Source organism: Polyodon spathula, chromosome 45 (assembly GCF_017654505.1).
Source record: "Polyodon spathula isolate WHYD16114869_AA chromosome 45, ASM1765450v1, whole genome shotgun sequence".
Lineage (NCBI taxonomy): Eukaryota > Metazoa > Chordata > Actinopteri > Acipenseriformes > Polyodontidae > Polyodon > Polyodon spathula.
In genome coordinates, this window is record NC_054578.1 from 2,622,262 (window position 1) to 2,645,198 (window position 22,937).

The following is a 22,937-nucleotide window of genomic DNA, read 5'->3' on the forward strand; positions in this document are numbered from 1 at the left end:
GTACGAACATGAGAGAGACATGCACTGTGAGTTAAGACCCTTACTGTTGTAAACACACACGACCCCCACCCACACACCCACAGACAGGCGTGAGCGGGGTGAGACTCGCACCAGCCCTGCTGCTGCACCCAGTCCTGGGGTTCACAGCTCCCCTCAATGAAGTCTATCTTAATTAATACAGAAGTGATCAGGAGTTTGAGCAGGTTTAGAAACTCATACTAGACTTCATTGAGTTCTGAACCCCAGTACTGGGTGCAGCAGCAGGGCTAGTGTGAGTTTGTAACCCTGCTCAAACTCCTGGCTCCTGATCATTGCAATATTAATAATACTAGACTTCATTGAGGGGAGCTCTGAACCCCAGGACTGGGTGCAGCAGCAGCAGGGCTAGTATGAGTTTCTAACCCTGCTCAAACTCCTGGCTCCTGATCATTTCAATATTGATTGACTTCATAGAAGGGCGTTCTGAACCCCAAAACAACCAGCTAGCGGCTCTCCAGCCCTCTCCAGTAAGAGGAGGGAGGGGTGCAGATTGGGGGTAACTGCTCCTACAGTTTTGGTGGGGGTGGGGTGTTCTATTGGGCTCCCAGTACAGGTAAGTTTTTGGGGCTTTCCAGAACGTGATGAGATGTTTTGAGGTTTAAACAGAATTGCCTTTCACACTTCAAGGTTACAAGGTTGAGTGTGGGCTTGTGCGGCCAGTATAAATCACATGACACAGGCACAATTATAAGAACCTATTACAAAATAAATGAAGCGCATTCCCAAACAACTTGCGAAACAGGACGAGGTCAGAATTGAGATGGCTTTCCCCACGCTAATCTACTCACTTAAAGCAGGCGGGTTTATCCCCCCCCCCCCCCCCCCCCCCCCCCCCTGAGATTACTGAAGTGGGGGTATTTTTGATAAACTGAAGCAAGAGAACGACTATTTTATTGAGCAGTGGTTTGAAGTACCGAGCATTTTAAAAAATGCATTTAAAAAAAACACACACAGTACTAGCAAGTAAAGGTGCTTTTGTTTTAAAGTTTAATGACACACATAGATGAATTAGCCCTTGGCGGTCCTGTGTTGGACCAGGTCCGGCATTACAGTTTTCCCTTTCCAGTCCAATGTCTGGACCCTGCCCCACATCATCAAAAAGACGTCAAGCACGGGTCTCAGCGTTTTTTTTTCTCCGGAAAAAGCTGACATTAAAAAGCAGGTTTAAAAGGCCCCGCATATCAACAGGACACTCAGTACTGCATCTCCAGCCCACCCCTTGTTTGCTGTATTTTTCACAGACCTCTTTATAGATAAATCCTCTCCTGATCGCTTGTTTTATCACCAAACTCTTCAATAATGCGATCCAAGTCATTATTACTATAACATCTCAGAAAGCCGTGCAGATGTCTGTGATGTTCTTTGAGCGCTGCATGCAGAAGCAGCTATCTTTTGTTTTGTGTCTGTGTTATCTCTGTGGTGCAGGGGGGGCTATCAGATACGCCCAACTAGAGACCGACGCTTGACGTCTTTTTGATGTGGGACAGGGTCCAGACATCGGACTGGAAAGGGAAGATTGTAATGTCGGACCTGGTCCAACACAGGACCGCAAAGAGTTAAGATTACTGGTTAAGAGTAGTACAGTGAACTCTTGCCCACCTTCGAACGCTGGTTTAAGTTTTATAAATATTTAAAATCAAGTCAGTAAGACTCCTGGGGGTTTGAGGTTTTTTTTAAGGTGTAACTGTGTTTTATATGCAGTAAAACTTGGATTTATCAAAGCGTGTGTTAACCGGTCCTGTTTGTAGAGACTTCCCTGAAGCAGCCCCCGATCTCTGCTCTGTAGAGAACAGCTCTGCTGTAGGGTGTCTGTTTATATCTAATATATACAGATTCACAGTTACAGGGGGAGGTTAGTATGTCTTTCAGAGGGTTCTTCATCAGGAAAGTCAGGTAAACCGTTTCATTGTTATAATTTGATCAACAAAACAGTTATAGCTTCCGAACGCCTATAAAAATCCGTTTTGGATAAAATAGGTTTTACTGTAATATAAAACATCTCCTATAAAAATGAAATTACAAATCCTATATGTAAAGGGGGGAAAAAAACATCTTGCAATTGGAAGATGTCTTGAGTGTTTTATGTGTGAAATGCTTTGTATAATATATATAGTCTTCGTGTTGGTTGGTAAGTTGGGGTTTATGTTGATGTGTTTGTGTGAGAGAGAAAGAGAGAGTGCATTTAGACAGGTGTGTGTGTTCCAGAGCGTGCGTTTAGACTAGGTGTGCCTGCATGTGTGCACTGGCTCGAGAGAGCGTGTGTGTTTTTTAGACTGTCTCTGTGTGTGTGAGCAGCTGTGTGTTTAGACTGTCTTAGTGTGTGTGTGTGTGTGTGTGAGAGCAGCTGTGTGTTTAGACTGTGTCTCAGTGTGTGAGTTTAGACTGTGTCTCAGCTGTGTGTTTAGACTGTGTCTCAGTGTATGTGTGAGCAGCTGTGTGTTTAGACTGTGTGTGTGAGCAGCTGTGTGTTTAGACTGTGTCTCAGTGTGTGTGTGAGCAGCTCTGTGTTTAGACTGTGTCTCAGTGTGTGTGTGAGCAGCTGTGTGTTTAGACTGTGTCTCAGTGTGTGTGTGTGAGCAGCTGTGTGTTTAGACTGTGTCTCAGTGTGTGTGTGTGTGAGCAGCTCTGTGTTTAGACTGTGTCTCAGTGTGTGTGTGTGAGCAGCTCTGTGTTTAGACTGTGTCTCAGTGTGTGTGTGAGCAGCTGTGTGCGGACGGCTGTATTAACTCTGTTCTCATTGTTGCTGCAGCCACCTATTGAGATGGCTTTTGTCAGAGCTGGCTAGCAGATGGTGATGCTATTGGTACCCCTTCTTACTACCACAGCTCCCTCAGTGTATGGTTGGTATCATGGGTTTGTATGAACTGGGTAAGATATCTGTCAAACAGCACCACTCTATATACACAGACACAGAGAAAGAGACGCACACAGAAACACACGGAGAGAGGGACGCCCACACACAGAGGGAGACAGACACAGCTCAGTAGGACTAGATGCTGGGCTAACTCTGAATTGCCTTTGAAGGGATATAAAAAGACTACATTCCCCATAATTCCAACAGCTGTACCCAGTAGTTTTCGAAACCAGTAAGCGGGGGGGAGGGGACATCCTGGGAAACGTAGTCTTTTGTCTTCCACCGCCCCAGATGTGAGTGGCTTTTTAAAAACAACCCCGCGCTGCAGGGATAAACTGATTTGGTGCTTGGTTGTAAAAGTGAAGGAAGGACCGCATTGCTTTTAAAATCAACACCTTTTTATTTATTTGTCGGACGTCTGCTTTTATCCCAGGCGATGCACACAGGTGTCACAGGGCAGCACAGACAGGGTTACAGTGCAAGATTTCATATTTCAATAGTGCGTTCAAATAACACTACTAAAACTCAATACGAAAAACGATGCCCGATACGCTGTCGCAGACTCAAACGTTGTTCGTTTTCGTAAAGTACAATGGGCTACGTGAAACTAACGCAGTTAACGCAGAGCGTACATCTACAAAATTCCACTGAGTTCTCTTAACTTTGATCTCTCTCAAGCTTCTGTCCTGAAGTACCTGCTTTTTGTTCACACTTTTTAAAATAAGTCCTTCAGGGGAATTCGGAGTGCCAGCGCAGGCCCCAGTAAAGACTAGAACAGGAAATACATGCTGCTCAAAGCGTGGCATCGAAACACGCGGTCTACAGTCGAACCTGAGGATCGTGCTTTATTTTTTGTTTGGTTGAAATTCGTCAAGCTCTCAGTATCACTCCAGTTAATATCACGTCACGCTGCATAATTCATTCAGGACCGCAGTATAATCTAGGAGGCTTGGTGGCTCAGCAGTCAAAGAAAGGGTCTTGATACCGGGGGGGTTCAAATCCCTGACTCCCTGTGTGTGTGAGAGACCCTGAGCAAGTCGCTTCACCTCCTTGTGCTCCGTCCTTCGCATGAGACTCGAAACAAACGAGGTCCTATTGGAAGCGACTCTGCAACAGCAGTTGTTTGATTTGCAGTCTCTGGAAGTCGCTTTGGAGAAAAGCGTCTGCTGAATGCATCGCCTCTCAGAGTCAAAGAGGCTTCTGATTTTAATATCGCTGATTAATATCAGACATGTAAGAGTCATGCAGTTGATTGAGTGAGGTGGGACTCTTCTGATATACAGTGTGCTTTGCCACTGTGCCTAACAGACAAGTTTGTAGCGTTTCGTTGCAACAAAAACAGACTTGTCCTTTGTAGAAATCTCTTATGTTTTATGCGTAGTTGAGGTTGTATTGATGTAAATGTGTTTCATTTTTCAAATTTGAGGGTGGCAAATCTTGGGCTGCGTCTTAAATTGGAGGGCATGTTCTCAAATTCGAATTTGAATGCACCATCCCTGGGTTCGACTGTCGTTTTTTTTTTTAAAAGCTTTGTAAATCTAATCTGCAGAAAACAGGCTAGTGTGACAGAGACAGACAGACAGACAGACAGACAGACAGAGAGATAGACAGACCCCACAGTAACAGTAGCTCAGTGTGCTAACGTGCACTAATCTGATTCGCACTGCAGCTTGAAAGCCCGCCATGACAAACAGAGTTGATATATACTGTCTAGATCTCCAGGCTACCCCTATTTTCAAATATTTCCAGTGATAGGTTTAACTGCCACTTCCTCCCTCGCTGTGTGTGACCCTGAGCGAGTCACGTCGCCTTCTTGTGCTCCGTCCTGCGGGCGAGATGCGAAATCGACGTCCTGTTGTAAGCGACTCTGCCTAGAATGCTCAGTTCACAGCCTGCCTCTGTAAAATCGCTTTGTGATGGTGCTCCACTATGAAAGGCGCTATATAAAAAAATGAATCTATTATATTAGCTACCATTGCCCCTGACTCCCGCTGGTAAAACCATTTCCAGCTCTCTCTAAGACTGGCATTGCCCTCGCTGTGAAGTCTCAGACTTGAATGATTTTAGATAATCCACATCTGGGTTTATTTTATTATTAAAGTGTTTTTATCAGTGTATTTATTGCATCAAACATCTCTATACCTGGTTCAAATTAAACAGAATTATTTTACTTATTTTCTTTTCCAGTGCTGTAAAATTCCCTTAAACCAGGGGGTCTCCAATCCTGGTCCTGGAGGGCTGGTGTCCCTCCTGGTTTTTGTTCCAACTGTACCCTAAATTACTTGGACCAATTAAGCACTTATTAGAAGCTTAATTTGTCCAATTAAGTCACTTTAGGTACAGTTGGAACAAAAACAAGGAGGGACACCAGCCCACCAGGACCAGGATTGGAGACCCCTTCCCTAAAGTCTAGAATAGAACGCACACAGTCTTTCACTCTGTCTTTGATAATGACCCATCCCAAAGTTTAGTTTGTCTGTTTTTTGTTTTTTTTCATTGACTTGCAACCACGCACAGTTTTATAACACAGGTAGAAGTAAGATTATTAATTTTAGTCTGTTTTTTCTACTGTAAGTGTTGCTTGCTGTGTAATCGTTGTATTGGTCAGGGAGCGCTATTGTCACAGACAGAACGGCTCTGTAAAACATGAAATGTTTGTGTGCGAAACTTTTAATTTTGCGTTTTTTAGTAATCTGCAAATCAGAATCGGTGCATTCTGTTACGCACATGCTTGTGTGTGTAAGTATACTTTTCATCTAACTGTTATACTAGAGCCCTTTTTTTGAAACACCTTAGAACAGGGTTTCTCAAACTCGGTCCTGGGAACCCCCTGTATCTGCTGGTTTTCATTCCAACCGAGCCCTATGGTGTTAGGAACATGTGTCCTTCAAATAATGTTTATCCCCTAGAACAGGGTTTCTCAAACTCGGTCCTGGGGACCCCCTGTGTCTGCTGGTTTTCATTCCAACGCTGCGCTCAGTTTCTTAACTGGACCCTTAATTGAACTGAACCAGCACCACAGTGGTTTCCCCAGGACCGAGTTTGAGGATTGAGACATTAATAATATAAAAAAATAAACTATATAAATTTACATTTATTTGATCATGTAATCAAAAACTACAATTGATATCGACCAAAACAGTCTACCGGAAGCCCTAATATCAGTCCAGTAGTGTTTCATGTTAGATTTCTGAAACGTCACGTTTTTCAATTAAGTGAAGTCTTTGGAAAACTACAGAGTGGCGTGGAATTCAATACGTTAACAAGGGAACATTATTCAGCAGCTTTCACTGGACTCTATGAAGCTGAGGGAGTTCATTCTATATAGAGGGGGTGCAATTCAATATGTTAACAAGGGAACATTATTCAGCAGCTTTCACTGGACTCTATGAAGCTGAGGGAGTTCATTCTATATAGAGGGGGTGCAATTCAATATGAGAACAAGGGAACATTATTCAGCAGCTTTCACTGGACTCTATGAAGCTGAGGGAGTTCATTCTATATAGAGGGGGTGCAATTCAATATGTTAACAAGGGAACATTATTCAGCAGCTTTCACTGGACTCTATGAAGCTGAGGGAGTTCATTCTATATAGAGGGGGTGCAATTCAATATGTTAACAAGGGAACATTATTCAGCAGCTTTCAATTTTGGTAAGTTTAACATTGAAGAAAATTCATAAACTCCACAATTGCCGTTTACAAAAAATAAACTGAAATCCGCCCACCTGCAGTACGCAGATATCCGCAAACATTTCCTGTCTTGCATTGTGTGTGAAACCAGCGTGTGCGTTAAAGAAATATACAAAAGAAAAACAAACAAACAAACAAACAAACGTGAAATAAGTTTTCAGCCTGGTAAGGGCGGTGCAGTCTCAGAGCTCACTGTTGGACTGTGGAGAGAGAGAGAGAGGGGGAGAGAGAGACAGAGCTGGCCCGGGCTGTATAGGACTCTGGTGAGATTTGAGAGGTGGGCATGTAAGTGAAAATAAGAGTAAGTAAGGTTTTTAAGTGGAGTGCCTTCAGTTAACAGCTAAAGCTGAGAGAACACAAAGCCACTTTGTGGCTTGGAACTTGGTTTCAGGCCACTGCTGGGCACACCTAGGGAGGCTTGGGGGGGTTTGATACAGCAAACTAGGTCTCCTGGAACCAGGTTTCAAGCCGCTGTTCCTGAAAAAGTGGATTTGTGTCCCCTCAGTTTTAGAATTGTGTTCTAAACTGTTTCCAGTGGTGTCTTATTTACATTCATGTGTGTGTGCACATCATTTTGGGGTTTTGATTTCTCTGTTTTTGGGGGATGGGGAGTAGGCGTTGTTGAATCGGAGAGATCTGGTAAGATTTTTTTGGGGGAAAGCTTTTAAATGAAGTTATTCTTTGATTTGTGAAATTGAATGTGGAAGACATTTGGTGTGGAAACGTCTTTTGGTAAGATTTTCTATTTGTGGATTTATTTTTTTAAACGGACGATCTTTTGGTAAGATGAGAAGATTTGTTTAATTTTAAAGGAGCTCCTGTGTGTTTTGTGTTGGAAGGTGGTTGGTAAGACTTGTATCATTTAAAAAAAATAAAATAAAATCTTCAGTTCTGGTCAGAAGATTCGGGTAAGAAATACAGTAGGATAAAACTTGGAAGATGTAAATTAGTAATGTTCTTGTGAAGAATCCGAAAGAGAGATACATTTTGTTGAAACGCTGTGGTAAGAATAAGGTTGAAAGAGATTGGCGGAGAGAATCGCGTGGCTTTGCGACACAGTCTTCATTTGAAGAGAGAAGATCTGGGGTAAGGATGTAATCTGAGAGATGCTTTGGTAAGACTGTAGCTGGGAAGTTTACAACAGAACGACTAATCTTAGAAGCAGACGATGAAAGACAAAGGAGTCGATCTTGTAAGTGGGTGTGGCGTGCTGTGCTGAAGCGGCTATTTTCCCATCATGCTGTGCAAATCAACAAGCGCTCATAGTGTGAGTATGCGGCGCCAGCCAGCCGGACCACGCTAGAAACGGACTGGCTGTTTTTATGCCATGCATGTCATTTGCAATCGAGAGACCGAGTGGAGGCTTCATAGTCTGATCAAGAATTACAACACTTTGGTTTGTAAAGTGAAACCCAAGACTTGAGATTCAGTGCAGAGAACAAGAGGGTCTGAGTGGAAGCCAAGTTTAGGACAGAAGCACAATTTCATTTATTTTATTATATATACATACACAGGCTAACTTCACTATAACGACCCTCCCTGGGACCTGGAGAAATGTTCGTTCTATCAGGGTGTTCGCTGTAACAGGGTTTTTCTGTATCGGAATAATGACAAAACGGAAAATTTGAATTGATCAGTATATAGCAAGATTCCTTTCACATTGCTCAATATTTAAACTGTATTGTGACAAGGTACTCCCGTCGCACGTGTGGGTAACCACATTGCAAGACAGAGGAGTTGAAATGCCAGAACAGGATTTGTTAAACACAAAACAAAGTAAGCCACGGGTCACGTGACGATACCAGCGGTGGGAACGCAGAGAGGACACACACAGGAGACAGGCTCAGTCGAGCCCCCCAAACAATCATTTGATCAAACCACTTCAAAAAGAACAAACCCGTTTCCATATATAAATTATTCCACTTCCCAGTGTGGCATGTTTAAGAGAAAACAAACAATAATGTACATGTCCATGCTGAATGCAGTAATTACACATCCTTTCTCTTGAAAAACCGTCCAGAGCAGATTGCTCCTCACGTTGCCCGGGTGCAGTTTGTGTGAAGACGGTGGACAGGCAGTGATTGAGTTTGTCTTGCATGGTTTGTACTACAGCAGATCATCTTCGATTTGGCGTGATCGTTTGAATTAGTCAGCCATGGTGTTTCGTTTTCACCGAGAGAGAATAAGACACTGGGGGAAGTTCGGTGTCAGTCAGTAAGATCATTGTATCCGGGTCGACCCTGTACCGTGATCGTTCTAATGGGGGCTAATTTGCATTGAAAAAAATCGTTTCTTGCTCTTGGGATTGTTAAACCGGTGTTCGTTATAGTGAAGATAGTGTGTGTGTGCGAATGTGTGGGTTTTTAAAGTGAGTTCCCCTCTCCAGTAGTGGAGAAAGGCCCCTTGTCAACACACCAGTCTTGCTGGGCTGAAATGGTCTTGTCCTGTTTTCTTACGATATTTCTCAGCAGACGCCTTTTATCCAGGGCGGTCTTTCAGTTGTTACACAATGTCACGTTTTAAGGTTCAGCCACTATCACACACCTCTGTGGGAGCGTAGCGCTCCTGGAAGACCCTGAAAAATGCCAGGGGATGCAGTGAGATTTGTAAGGAGGTAAGCTATGGTGTATTCCAGAGAGTATTTCATTTAATTGAAGTGCTTTTTTTTTTTTTTTTTTTTTTTTTTTAAATGATGTGTTTTGAGGGGGGAGGAAGGTCCTGCGTTGGCAAGTCCAGCCTGGCTCCCACTGACGCAAGTGGATTGATAAAGTGGCAAACGGATGATCCGAATATGGGAGTCCAGTTAAATATATCGGCAGATGTTGGCGATCGCAGAGAGAGAGAGAGAGAATCGACGCTGTGGTTTCTGGAGCAAAGTGGAAATCTGCACACCAATAAGTGGTTTAAGTTTCCTCTTCTTGGCTAGTGGTTTGGAGTGTGTGTTTGTGTGGGTTAAATTAACCCTGGATTGTAGGTGTGGAGGCACCACCAGAGGGCGGTGTTTCTGATGTGCGATCAAGCATACATAGAGATACGAGTCGAACAGACATGGTAAGATTTGGGGAATTTTAATTGTTTTGATAACGATTGAGAAATTCAGTTAAGTTTTTTTTTTTTTTCTTTGGTTTAAAGGAGGACCTTTTTGGTAAGATTTATTTGTCTAAGAGGTCATTTATTTTGTGTTCGGTTGGTAAGACTTGTATAATTTTTTTTAAATGTACAGATCTTGTTTTGTTTCTGGTCAGAAGATTCTGTAAGAAATCCTGGTAGTGTTAACTTGGAAGACCCAAGTATTTCGTGAAGAATCTGAGAGAGAGTTTGTTCAAACGCTGTGGTAAGAAATAAGGTTTGAAAGAGATTGGCGGAGAGAATCGCGTGGCTTTGAAACAGAGTCTTCATTTGAAGAGAGAAGATCTGGGGGTAAGGATTTAATCACAGATGCGTTGGTAAGACTGATCAATATAGCTGGGAAGTTTACAACAGAACTGCTCCGTTGTGAGCAGAGAATAAAAAACGAGAGTCGGATATGCAAGTGGTATGGTTTATCTGACAAATGGATTCTCTGAAACGGCAGTCGCAGTGAGAGGGATCGAGAATGGACACAGATCTCTGGAGCAAAGGTGGAAATCTGCATTTAAATAAGTGCTCTCCGTTTCTTGTTGCGGATAGGAGTGTGTGAGTGGGTGAAATGGACTGGATTGTGGGGGTGGCAGTAAGTGGAGTGCGTCTCAGAATGGGTAAGACGAGTGTTGTGTTTTTGCGTGTGCGAGTTGGGTTTCATCCACAGATGAAAACGATGGATCATTCATGTGCGTGTGTGTGTGTTTAACGCTTTCTTTAACAGGAGGTGGCGTCTCTTTCTGTTAATTTCTTTGAAAGCAGTGTTGTCCATTCGATCGCAGCCCCGGAGAGCCGTTGTTGTTCCACTCCAGCAGGTTTATCAGTTAAAACGAGATAACGAACTACCTCAGGGTCTGGATGCAGGTTTTAGTTAATTGGTTGAACAATTAAATGATTCAGAACGGGGTTCGAACAAACAGCAGGAGTGAAAAACAGAAATGTTGTCTCTAATGCAATGGGAACAATGTACTATTTTAAACTGAAATTAATATATAATATTTTGAAGCTACCTTTTAAGAATGCTGTACAGCTTTGAAAATTTATTTTGCCCTCTAGATGGCAGTGTTTCCCAACCCCGGTCCTGGGAATCCCCCCACCCCCCTCCTGTGTCCACTGTCAGCCGAGCTCTCAATTACTGAACCAGATCCTTCATTGAACTGATAATTTCTTCAATTGGACTTTTTTAAAATTGTTCTTAAGCAGTTGTGGAGTTCAGACTTCTAAAAGATTACAGCTAACTTAATCTGCAACTGGTTTAAGACCTGAAAGTAATTAGAGGTCTTGTTAAGAAAGTGATCTGTTCAATTAAGTGTTTAAGTAATTGAGAGATCAGTTGGAATGAAATTGGTGTTGGGAAACACTGCCCTCTAGAGGCATGTGGTAAATGTTTTGCTTTTTATCATGGGTTTACTATATATATATATATATATATATATATATATATATATATATATATATATATATATATATATATATATATATAAAGAATATGATGTATATATGTTCAAAGGACTTGTGTATTAACTGTTGTGTACTGGGTTTGTTCAAGTGCTTTAAGATTCACCCAGTATCTATCTTTTGGTTAAGTCTGAGTTTGTGTTGAGCTCTGTGTTGTTTGTCTGTGTATTGTCTGTGTGTGTGGAAAGACTAGCTGTAATTCACTGTGGTATTCAATTCTACAGTAAACTGACCTGACATTGGAAGAGGTGTGTGTGAGGGTTTCTTTTTTATATATATAATAATTCTTTATAAAGTGATATTCACTCAAGGGTATGTGTTTTATTAATGGGTTTTATAATTCTGAATGGGAATTTTAATGATCGAGTTCTTCAGAAAACATTACGTTACTCTGAATGTAGAGCAAAGCGGGGGTGCTCGCAGTTTACAGAGCACAGGGGCGCGTAGCAAGGCTACTGTGGGACCAAACGGCGTGAAGTGTGAATTTCACTTGCCTTTATTTGTGTTGCTAGCCATGTGAATATCTCAGTACGTGCAAAAATGGATTCCTCTATTAATATTATTATGAGAGTTCCTACGCTGCCCTGCTCTCCTCCCAGCTGCTTGGTCTCAACAGAGCGCTTTGTGCACTTCTGCAGTAAAGGCTGCTGTAAACTAAGACTCTTGACTCTGGTTAATGTAATGTTTTCTGAAAGTACTGGATTTATTTTAGAATTTTCCAAAAAGGGTATTTATATATGTATGTGTATTTTTATTGATTGATTTGGGAAGTTGTGGTTTCTTGCCCTCCTCTGGAGAGAATGTCTTGTATCTGGTTTCTATGACACTAAAGGACTCCTGTCCTGCTTGTGAGTTTTGGGGTTTTATATTTTCTTGGGGAGGGGGTGGTGGGGAGGGAGTTGCTGTAACTCTCACACTAACTGCCTCCTCTCTTCCCCTTTCCTCCCCCTCTCCCCCTCTCTCAGCTGCGTACAAGCACGCGGACGGGAAGAAGATAGACGGGCGGCGAGTGCTGGTGGACGTGGAGAGGGGCCGCACTGTCAAGGGGTGGCAGCCCCGCAGGCTGGGTGAGGAACAGCAGCCTGTTTCATAAAACATTTACACCCGCCCCTCGCTATACTTCGGATTCAGATTGGTCCTGGAGTTGGCTCCCCATTTTTACAGTAACTGTGTATACCTTGGCTGCAATATACATTGGCAGTTTCACTTAGAATTACTATGTTTTATTTCATACTGCACACCATGATTTTTTCTTTTTTAAAGCGTTAATATCCTACTGTTACCCTACACAAGCGTTGCACAATAACACAAAGCAAATTTAAATATCTACTTGCTGAAGCGTTTTTTATTTTAGCCAGTGGGGTGCTCCAGTGTGGCAGCAATGCGTTGGCAAAAGCCACAGTGCAGTGACGTCAGCCCCCTAGCAACAAGCCTCCTGTGTTGGGAATCGATTGTTTCAATGCAGCGGGTTTGTTTGAGAAAAGAGAGGAAGACTCATGAAATTAATTGGAGACTGAAGTTGATGAGAAGCAGTTACCCTCCGCGGTTCGAATTAAAAGGGTGTGCTGGATTTATATTGGACAGATGAAACAAGTGGTTGTACAGTATTTGTTGTTAGCCTGTTTGTTTTTCTGTGGGTCTCTCGCTATATCGTGCCCCTCGATTTTTATATAGCAGATTTATATTGGACACAGACACCTGCGATGTATCGAGTGGGTGGTATTATTATTATTATTATTATTAGTGGTATTTCTTAGCAGGAGCCCTTATCCAGGGTGAAATATCACACTGACATAAAAGCAGTTGTAAGATGCAGTGAAGTCTGTAGTAAACAGGAATGAATTAAAATAAAATACAGTAAATTCATATTTTGAGAGCGATTTCAACCAAGAGCATCTAAACTTACAATAAAAAATGTGATATGTGCAGAGTGTTATTGGTGTTAATTTATTTAGCTCTTCAGCTAAATAATTCGAATGTCTTTTATATTGGTAATAGTGCCATCTAGTGGACAGCTAGTGTATTGCCAGCAATCCCAAGTGAATTTGTTTGGCAGACTCCTTTTATACAAGGCGACTTACACAGGTGTTTCAGGGTTACAATGCAAGATTTCGTGTTTTTAGTGTGGTTTACAAGATAATTCAGGATTGAGTTTTGTGTCGACAATGACATGGCTGTTGTGCATGGAGGGTGCATCAGCCGAGTTCAGCCTTGCTGGGACGGTGGGTCTGATGTGCGTTTTGTGTCTTTTTTTAAGGTGGGGGTCTAGGTGGCACTAGAAGGGGAGGCGCCGATGTGAACATCAAGCATTCGGGCCGCGATGACACCTCACGATACGATGAAAGGTAAAATAAGTTATACTGATGCGATCCAGCCCTCTGAAACGTCTTTATAATATACAGCGCTAGACCCTGATATTGATGAGACACAGCCCTCTGAAATGTCTTTATAATATACAGCACTAGACCCTGATATTGATGAGATCCAGCCCTCTGAAATGTCTTTATAATATACAGCGCTAGACCCTGATATTGATGAGACCCAGCCCTCTGAAATGTCTTTATAATATACAGCGCTAGACCCTGATATTGATGAGATCCAGCCCTCTGAAATGTCTTTATAATATACAGCACTAGACCCTGATATTGATGAGATCCAGCCCTCTGAAATGTCTTTATAATATACAGCACTAGACCCTGATATTGATGAGATGCCCTCTGAAATGTCTTTATAATATACAGACCCTGATATTGATGAGATCTCTGAAATGTCTTTATAATATACAGCGCTAGACCCTGATATTGATGAGATCCAGCCCTCTGAAATGTCTTTATAATATACAGCGCTAGACCCTGATATTGATGAGATCCAGCCCTCTGAAATGTCTTTATAATATACAGCGCTAGACCCTGATATTGATGAGACCAGCCCTCTGAAATGTCTTTATAATATACAGCACTAGACCCTGATATTGATGAGACCCAGCCCTCTGAAATGTCTTTATAATATACAGCACTAGACCCTGATATTGATGAGATCCAGCCCTCTGAAATGTCTTTATAATATACAGCGCTAGACCCTGATATTGATGAGATCCAGCCCTCTGAAATGTCTTTATAATATACAGCACTAGACCCTGATATTGATGAGACACAGCCCTCTGAAATGTCTTTATAATATACAGCACTAGACCCTGATATTGATGGGATCCAGCCCTCTGAAATGTCTTTATAATATACAGCGCTAGACCCTGATATTGATGAGATCCGGCCCTCTGAAATGTCTTTTTATATTTAGCACACTGATGCCAACTATAAAATGGCTGTTTATTTTTTACAAAATTATAACCAAACACTTAAATAATTATCACTCTCACTTTTTCCTCTAGGGATCGCGAGAGAGGAGACAGCAGGCAGCCGGAGAGAAGCCGTGAGCGAGAGAAGGAGAGAGGGGGCGGGGAGAGAGCGGACAGGGGGGGCGAGAGAGCGGAGAGAGGGGTTGTAGAGAGAGGGGGCGGAGCCAGGCGGTCCAGGTCACGTGACCGTCGTCGCCGCACTACCCGCTCGCGGGAGAGAGAGAGGGGCCTGGGGAGCGAGAGAGTAGGAGGGGCTGAGGATGGAGCTGGAGGAGGGGGAAGCAGCAGCAGCAGGAGGAGAGAGAGGGGAGAGCGGGGAGAGAGGGAGAGAGGAGGAGGTGGTGTGGGAGCAGCAGTGGGAGGAGGGGGAGGGAGCAGAGAGAGGGATAGAGGCAGCGAGAGGAAGAGGAGGAGCCGGAGCAGGGAGCGGAAGAGGGATAGGGAGAGGGAGCGAGACAGGGGAGTGAAGGAGGAGGGAGGAGGAGGAGGAGCAGGGTTGGACACTGCTTCTCAGAGCTCGTTGCCGGATGGGGGAGCCGGGGGCGATAGCTTGGCAGATGATCAGAATACAATTGGAGGGAATAATTTCACAAACAGCAATGCAGAAGAAGGGGAGGCTGGGTTGGAAGAAGGGGGAGGGAGGAGCCGGGAGAGGGAGAGAGAGAGGGATAAGGAGAGGGAGAGAGACCGGGAGGGAGGCAGCAGACGCCGGAGCCACCGAGACAAGGACCGAGATAAGGACAGAGACCGAGGCGACCGCGGGGACAGAGAGAGACGCCGAGATAGAGACCGGGGAGACAGGGAGCACAAGAGAGACAGGGAGAGGGGTGGAGACAGAGACAGGGAGCGGGACCGAGAGAGGCAGGGACAGCCTCCCTCCTCTGCCTCCTCCAATCAGGAAGGAGGGAACGGGCTGGGCACGCCCACTGGCATGGAGCAGGAAGGGGAGGAGCTACCAACACAGGAAATGGAGGCGCTGCGCTCTCATGAAGAGGAGGAGACCAGCCAGGAGGGTTTCCTGGAGCGCGAGGGGGGTCTGTCCGGGGAGGAGAGGGGGCTGGGAGGAGAGAACGGGGCACCAGTGGAGATGCAGGGGGAGGGGTATTGATGTGAGTCCGCCTTCTCTTTCTGCCCTCTGTTCTTACCTTCTATCTTTCTATCTGTTTATTTTTATCCACAACTGTGTTAGGGCTGCAATTAGGAATACTGAAAGAAACTTGGTGAATTCAATGGCCAGCATTTAGAGCAGAAGTCTTTCTCGGTGTCTTCAGTGTGAATTCAATGTCTCACAACTAGAAGTTTCTTTTAATATTTCTTTGTTCAATCTCTCAACGTGTGGATCATTACAAATTTGAAGTACTTTTTTTTTTTTTTTTTTTCCCAGCACCTTGTTCTCAAACAAGTGGCATATAAATTAAAACTGCCCTCTTTCAAAGCTATCACGTTTTAATATCTAATAAATATTGTCTTGAATTGGGGAGAACTTAAGAAATTATTGTAAATTTAGACGAGAACAGTCTTGCTAAATGTTACGCCAGAAGTTGTTTTGTAAAAAAAAAAAAAAAATTAATAAAATTTAAAACATTTTAAAATTGTTTAATAATCAAACATCGGTATAGTTGGAACTGCTGAATCGAGACAAGGTTTTACTTACTAACTTTATTTTCTTTCCTACAAAAGATTTTTGGCAGCAGATAAGTGCACAGACTTTCTCTTCATACAATCTGTCCCAGACCTCTCACAAAGGTTGTATCTTGTTGTAGCTCTATATGAAACAGTTCTAATGTCTCCACTGTGAAAACAAAAAAAAAAAAAACATTTTCACGCTGCAGTTGTCTGTAAGTATGTTTCTGATGGGTAGATAAACACACAGTCCCATTCTACGCTCACCCTGGTCTTCCGTGTTATCCTGACCGGTTTTCAGAGCGCTTGTCTCTCTCAGTTCTGAGTTTGATGGTTTGAAAGTGTTCTTGTATCGAGGTTGGGACGTTGTCGCTGCCATTGTGTTTGGTTTTTGAGGGACAGGAAGCAACGGGAAATTAAAAACGAGTCTGGAAGACCTCAGCTCTTCTGTGTGGTTTGTACATTGCTTTGGAAATTCATTGTCGTGTTTCTTTACAATAAAGGTCTTTTTTATTACCTCTTATTTTATTATGTTCTGTAGTGTGTGCGTGTGAGGGGTATTCTGTGATTTCTGTTACATGAGAATAGATGTTGAACTTCATGCTGATTTGAACTCTGCTCTCGCCAAGATAAGCACCAACTAAGACGTAGCTTTACAGTAAACTAATGTGACCCATCTGCATCTCCATCCGTTTGCGTTGTTTTCTATCTGATGTAGATACACTTCTGCCTGGTGTTGATGGCTGAAGTATAATGCTGGCTCCAGGGATCAGCATGACAACGGGCTGGATTGAGTGAAGTAGGGTATGTCTCTGGGGTCTTCAAGTGGGCTGTAGATGTACTTGTTTTTATACGTAAATCTCAAGATTTCCTGGTAAATGTCAACGCATTACATGGTCGACTGTACGAAATAAACGGGATGCCGTTTTACTGCCGGCATTTAGCGGCAGAGCTCAAGAGTACCCAAGTGCCTACCAGTAAGTTTTGGGAAACCATGGAAGATTAAGCGGTCAATGTCCGAAAAGCATTCTGTTCTTAATTCTGGACATTTACCACCCTGCATGGTCAAAGATGAGTTTGGGATTGCAGGGTCCCAAGAACCAAAGGTATAAGTGTGGTGTAATCTAGTGTACAGTTTTCATAGACCACTTCTGAATGTTGAGTAACAGTGTTGCTGTATCCCTGTGTGTTCATCACAACACGCTCTCCACTGACTCGGTACAATACATATTGAAGTGAAACGGTCTTATTCAGTATGTATTCTATTAAGATGCTGTGTAACTGAGACCTTTATATACTGTTCTGTAGCACACATCACTACACGGTGACTACAATGCTGCTATTTGGGATTAGACCTGCTTAGTACCATAAAAATTATACTGCATGAACAATATCACATGATTCAGTCTTTAAGAAGTGTTGGCAATAGCGACATCTACGGATGTTAACGGTATGACGCCACAAGTTTTATGAATACCATGGCAGTGAAACAACATTGCCTCTATTGTAGTACCTAACACACTAATTAAGGGCATTTCAGCTTTGTACCGATTGTACTAAGCAGGCTTGAGAATGGGGTGGTTCATCACCAGAAAGGCAAATCATAGCCAGATAACTTTGGGGCTCCCCCATTTGGATTGGGATTTTTTTAAAAAGGTGCTTTGGAGATAGAGCCACGTAATTTAGAGTCTTTTGAAGTATCTAATTCCATCAGACTTTAATCGATTTTTTTTTTTTTAAATGAAACACAACCGATTATCTTTATCAATAATGTAAAGTGTCATTTATTTATCTTCTGGAAAACAAACCACATAAAACAGTGATTTCATCGTATGTGTTACGGTCCTGACTACAGCCAGATAATACAGTTTTGCAAAAATGACCCGTATATTGTTCTCATGCAAACATTTAACTCTTTACGCTCAGCCCGGTGGATACGGGCATATTCCCAGACGCATGTCCTATAAAAACATGTTGCGCTGCTCCGTTAATTCCAATTAGAATGACTTATTGAATTAAGGATGCAATACAATACATTTGCTTCTATATAGCGCTGTTCATGCAGAGCGTGTCACTGCACTTCTGCAATAAAAACTCTCAAAGCCAATGGCTAATCAATCCAGCTCACAAAGAAGCCAACTCAAAACTACTCTGAATGTGTTGTGGAAGATTCAATTGTGCTCTGCGGTAGTGCGAGTGCGCCATTGTCAATCGGGACTGGAAGACGCTGAAATACTAACTTGTACACAAACGGCGTTTAAGAAAACCCGTGTAAAACTATAAATACAAAAGTAAACTTTAGCTCTGGCAAAAGTTTCGCATCTCCTAGAATTTTCATATTGAGACTTTTAATACGTTTTGCCAGTTTTTCGTGCTGTAGATGGAAAACTACAAAGCAGTGTGCAATTCAATACGTTAGCTTAACATTATTCAACGGGTTTCATTCGACTTGATGAAGCAAAATCAATTAGTTCTGAAGGGTGGTGGAAAACTTTTGGCCGAAGCTTGTACTTAAACAAATAAGAGAAGAATCCGTGTTAAATCAAAATAAATAAATAAATAAATAAATAAAGCTGACAGTATAATGATAATAATAATAATGCAGGAGTGATTTAGAGGCTAAACCCTAACCCCCAACCCTAACGCTAATCATAGCCCCGGCCCTAACCCCTAACCCTTACCCCAACCCTAACTCTAATCATAACCCTAACAATAACCCCCTACCCCAACCCTAACTTGGGGTAGGGGGTTATTGTTAGGGGTTATGATTAGTTAGGTTAAGATCAAACAGTCTACCAGAACCGAGGAAAGGCAAAGATCTAACAGCATTTGAAAGTGGTATATTGGTGGGTGCACATCTAGCAGATGCCACTAGAGCAAGGGCAGTTATGTTGCAACTTGCAAGCTGTTGACATAGTGGTTAAACTAAATTGAGCTGGAATTACCAACTATGTCAACATTCAGCACACTTCTACAGTTTATTAACTCATTTCTGCAAGGTTAACAGGCAGCGCAATGTTGCTTGTTTTGCGTAATTACCTCTGAACCCCAGCTGGTTGTTCTCCTCAAGTGTACAGACATTTTCAGCAGGAACAAGCGTTGCATGAGTACTGAAAACACTTGTCGCAGCCTATACCATACAGCTAGTGCACTCTCTCAGTCCAGTGTGTGAACACAAACTGGGCGCTGGAGCCCACAAGATACACTCCGTTCAGCATCCATGCAAAATCTCCAGCATCTGCTTCTCAGTTATCTACTCATCAGGCCTGGCTGATGAGTAGATACTTACATACTTTTTCACATGCATTGCAGATTCTATCTGTAAGCAGTCGGCAGACAATAAAGAAAACATGCTTATGTATTTAGTTGACTGGTTTAACTGTACGTATATCCAGGGATTCGCTGCACGTCACTTACAATGAAATTGTAAAAGTATGTCGACAGGTTGAACAGACTTGTATTAACCTGATAGGCCGGGGGCTTGATTCGGATCTTTTCCAAATGTCTGGGAAAGCATTGCATCTGTGCTGTGTTATACTGTTTGTGTGTGTGTAAAATATTTTATATATATATATATATATATATATATATATATATATATATATATATATATATATATATATATATATAATTTGACACACCTGTCTTGAAAAACTCAAGTAAGACTGTGCTTCTAGTCCAGTCTCCACACACACACACACATCCACACACACCCACAGGTTCTCACGCACAGTAAAAAAATAAAAGTGCTTTACCAAAGCAGGTGTGTTAAGTTACTTAACTGAAAACACTGAGGTCTAGATCAGCACAATGCTTACAGCTTTCTACTGTTTATTACAGTGTGCTGCACAGCGAAGCATATTAAAAACAGTGTATCCTAACCCTTAGAAAAGAGTCCCATAGTAAAAGCACAGCAGTGTAATAAAGCACAAAGCATAGGGAAGCATTGTAAAGCACAGAGAGGTCTGGTAAAGCATAGGGAAGCATTGTAAAGCACAGAGAGGTCTGGTAAAGCATAGGGAAGCATTGTAAAGCACAGAGAGGTCTGGTAAAGCACAGGGAAGCATTGTAAAGCACAGAGAGGTGTGGTAAAGCACAGGGAAGCATTGTAAAGCACAGAGAGGTCTGGTAAAGCACAGGGAAGCATTGTAAAGCACAGAGAGATCTGGTAAAGCACAGGGAAGCATTGTAAAGCACAGAGAGGTCTGGTAAAGCACAGAGAGGTCTGGTAAAGCATATTAAAAACCGTAAACTAACCCTTATGAAAGTGGCTCACAGCAAAAGCACAGCAGAGTTTAACAATGACAAAATTACACAAATACATCTTGTGCTCTCATTTTTTTTTCAAAGAAGTCTACTTGGCACTTAAGACCCAACTTCGTTTTTTTTTGTTTGTTTTGTTTTTATTGCTTGTGCAACAGTGAGACCTGCTTTCTTCACTCCCCCTCCCTCAACTCCCACTGCTAGGAATCGAGGGGGCGGAGTCAGTGTTTGTAGCAGTAGCACCCTGGCAGGGCACAGCAGCTCAGACCTGCACGATCAGCACACAGCCACAGCATTCAGGTAAGGCGTTGAAGAATACTGGGCTTTATTCTCAGACTACTGTAAATGACGTTGCGTGTTACTGGATCCTAGCCTTGCACTAGCAATATTACACACTGTACTGCTCCATAACACCTGCAAGTCACCTGAAATACAGGGGCTGCAAAATAAATATATCATAATCTTAATTTAAGATTAGTGGGCTTGATTCTCAGACTAGTGTAAATTGCATTCCTATCTGAAGTCAGTAAGACTTTACAGCAGGTGTCTCTGATCACAGTGTATGACTAGGGCGACACAAACAAAGGAGGAGTGGCAAACACTGTTGCAGCAGCAAAGGTCATTCAAAATGAACTAGACAAGATTCAGAACTGGACAGACACATGGCAAATGACATTTAGTAGAGAAAAGTGTAAGGTACTGCACGCAGGCAATAAAAATGTGCATTATAAGTATCATGTGGGAGATGCTGAAATTGGAGAAGGAATCTATGAAAAAGACCTAGGAGTTTTTGTTGACTCAGAAATGTCTTCATCTAGACAATGTGGGGAAGCTATAAAAAAGGCCAACAAGATGCTCAGATATATTGTGAAAAGTGTTGAATTTAAATCAAGGGAAGTAATTATTCCGGGTTTAAAAGGCATGTCATATGCAGACAGGCTAAAAGAATTGAATCTGTTCAGTCTTGAACAAAGAAGACTACGTGGCGACCTAATTCAAGCATTCAAAATTCTAAAAGGTATTGACAGTGTCGACCCAAGGGACTTTTTCAGCCTGAAAAAAGAAACAAGGACCAGGGGTCACAAATGGAGATTAGATAAAGGGGCATTCAGAACAGAAAATAGGAGACACTTTTTTACACAGAGAATTGTGAGGGTCTGGAATCAACTCCCCAGTAATGTTGTTGAAGCTGACACCCTGGGATCCTTCAAGAAGCTGCTTGATGAGATTCTGGGATCAATAAGCTACTAACAACCAAACGAGCAAGATGGGCCGAATGGCCTCCTCTCGTTTGTAAACTTTGTTAAGTTCTTATCGCAGAAGTGCATCGTCTGAGGTACCAACTTGTGAGGGGCTGGACGCGAGTGGTGAGGTCAGAAGCAAAACGAATAGGCAGTACTGCACAGTTTATTCAAACACACACACACACACACAAATAAATAAATAACATTAACAAGAACTCACTGAGCAAAAACAAAACAAAAATAATCACGGACACCAAAACAGGCTGGGCAAGCAAGCGCCTTCACTGATCCTTTCCTTTCCTTCATCTAGTTTATTTATTTTATTATTATTAATTTTTTTTTTTAATTACTTGACAGCCCAAGGAGGGAGTGGGAATTGAATGATTCATTTTTAATTACCTGTGCAGCCACAACTGTGCCTGGGGTCTGTTTTGAGTGTTTGAGTATTGAACTGGGCAGAGAATTGCATGATTCATATTTAATTACCCCTGCAGCCACACCTGTGCCTGGGGGCTGTTTTGAGTGTTTGTTTAATATCTTCATTTTGTTCCTGTGTTTTGCTAGTTGTGTTTTTTTTTTTTTTGCGGAAAGCGCTGACCTCCAGTGCCTCCTCTGGGGGCGAGTTGCGATTCCAGCCTTACCCAGTCACGATACCACAGCACGCATTTATTTACAAAGTAACTTCTACTGAATTTATACAGTAATTAGAGATGCTTCGTGCAAAGTAGTAACAACACTTGATCAGTAGAAAGCTTCAAATGACTTCTGTTGCAGCACTGAACAGGGCCGGTGAGCCACTGGACCCGGGTGCAAGAGTGTGTAGTAGAGCCCCCCCCAAAAAAAACACCACTCAACCTAAAATAAACTACTATAAACTACTATAAAAGTTTTAGTCACACTGTGACACATGAACCTAGTCTAATTTTGTTTACCTCAACAGTGAAGTCGAAATGGAACTGCGAATACAGCCCTTCAGATGCGTTTATGACGCGGCCTCGGTGTGTTCTTTTGTTCCCTCCGCCCGGTCATGATGTTAAAGCTGCATCACTGCTCTGATTTTGGGGATCTTTTCAAAGAAAAATGTATTTCGTACTGACTGGGTTCAATTGCCAGTTTTTCTTATTTTCTGTCCCGATTCTCGCGTTGCAAAACACAAAAATAGCCCAGATGTGTGGGTTTCAGTTGGTCGTATTATTATTATTATTATTATTATTATTATTATTATTATTATTATTATTATTTTAATAATTTAGCAGATGCTTTTATCTAAAGTGACTTACAGAGACTAGG

At 42.4% G+C, this 22,937-nt stretch overlaps 2 protein-coding genes across 2 annotated transcripts in view; one reads left to right on the plus strand and one right to left on the minus strand.

Annotated features, from left to right (window-relative positions):
* The window catches only part of LOC121305919 (receptor-type tyrosine-protein phosphatase H-like), a 364,307-nt gene that overhangs the window by 308,238 nt on the left and 33,132 nt on the right, over nucleotides 1–22,937 (minus strand). The window lies entirely within an intron of this gene.
* Nucleotides 11,187–21,051, plus strand: LOC121305993 (U11/U12 small nuclear ribonucleoprotein 35 kDa protein-like). Its single transcript, XM_041237723.1, has 4 exons — nucleotides 11,187–12,229; nucleotides 13,420–13,507; nucleotides 14,551–14,591; nucleotides 20,562–21,051. The coding sequence occupies exons 1-4, from the start codon at nucleotides 11,983–11,985 to the stop codon at nucleotides 20,705–20,707; spliced, it is 522 nt and encodes a 173-aa protein (XP_041093657.1). The 5' UTR covers nucleotides 11,187–11,982; the 3' UTR covers nucleotides 20,708–21,051.

Coding starts and splice junctions, on each gene's coding strand:
- LOC121305993 (XM_041237723.1), top strand. CDS start 11,983: ATGACACTAAAGGACTCCTGTCCTGCTTGTGAGTTTTGGGGTTTTATA. Junction 12,230..13,419: donor GTGGCAGCCCCGCAGGCTGG/GTGAGGAACAGC, acceptor TCTTTTTTTAAG/GTGGGGGTCTAGGTGGCACT. Junction 13,508..14,550: donor ACCTCACGATACGATGAAAG/GTAAAATAAGTT, acceptor TTTTTCCTCTAG/GGATCGCGAGAGAGGAGACA.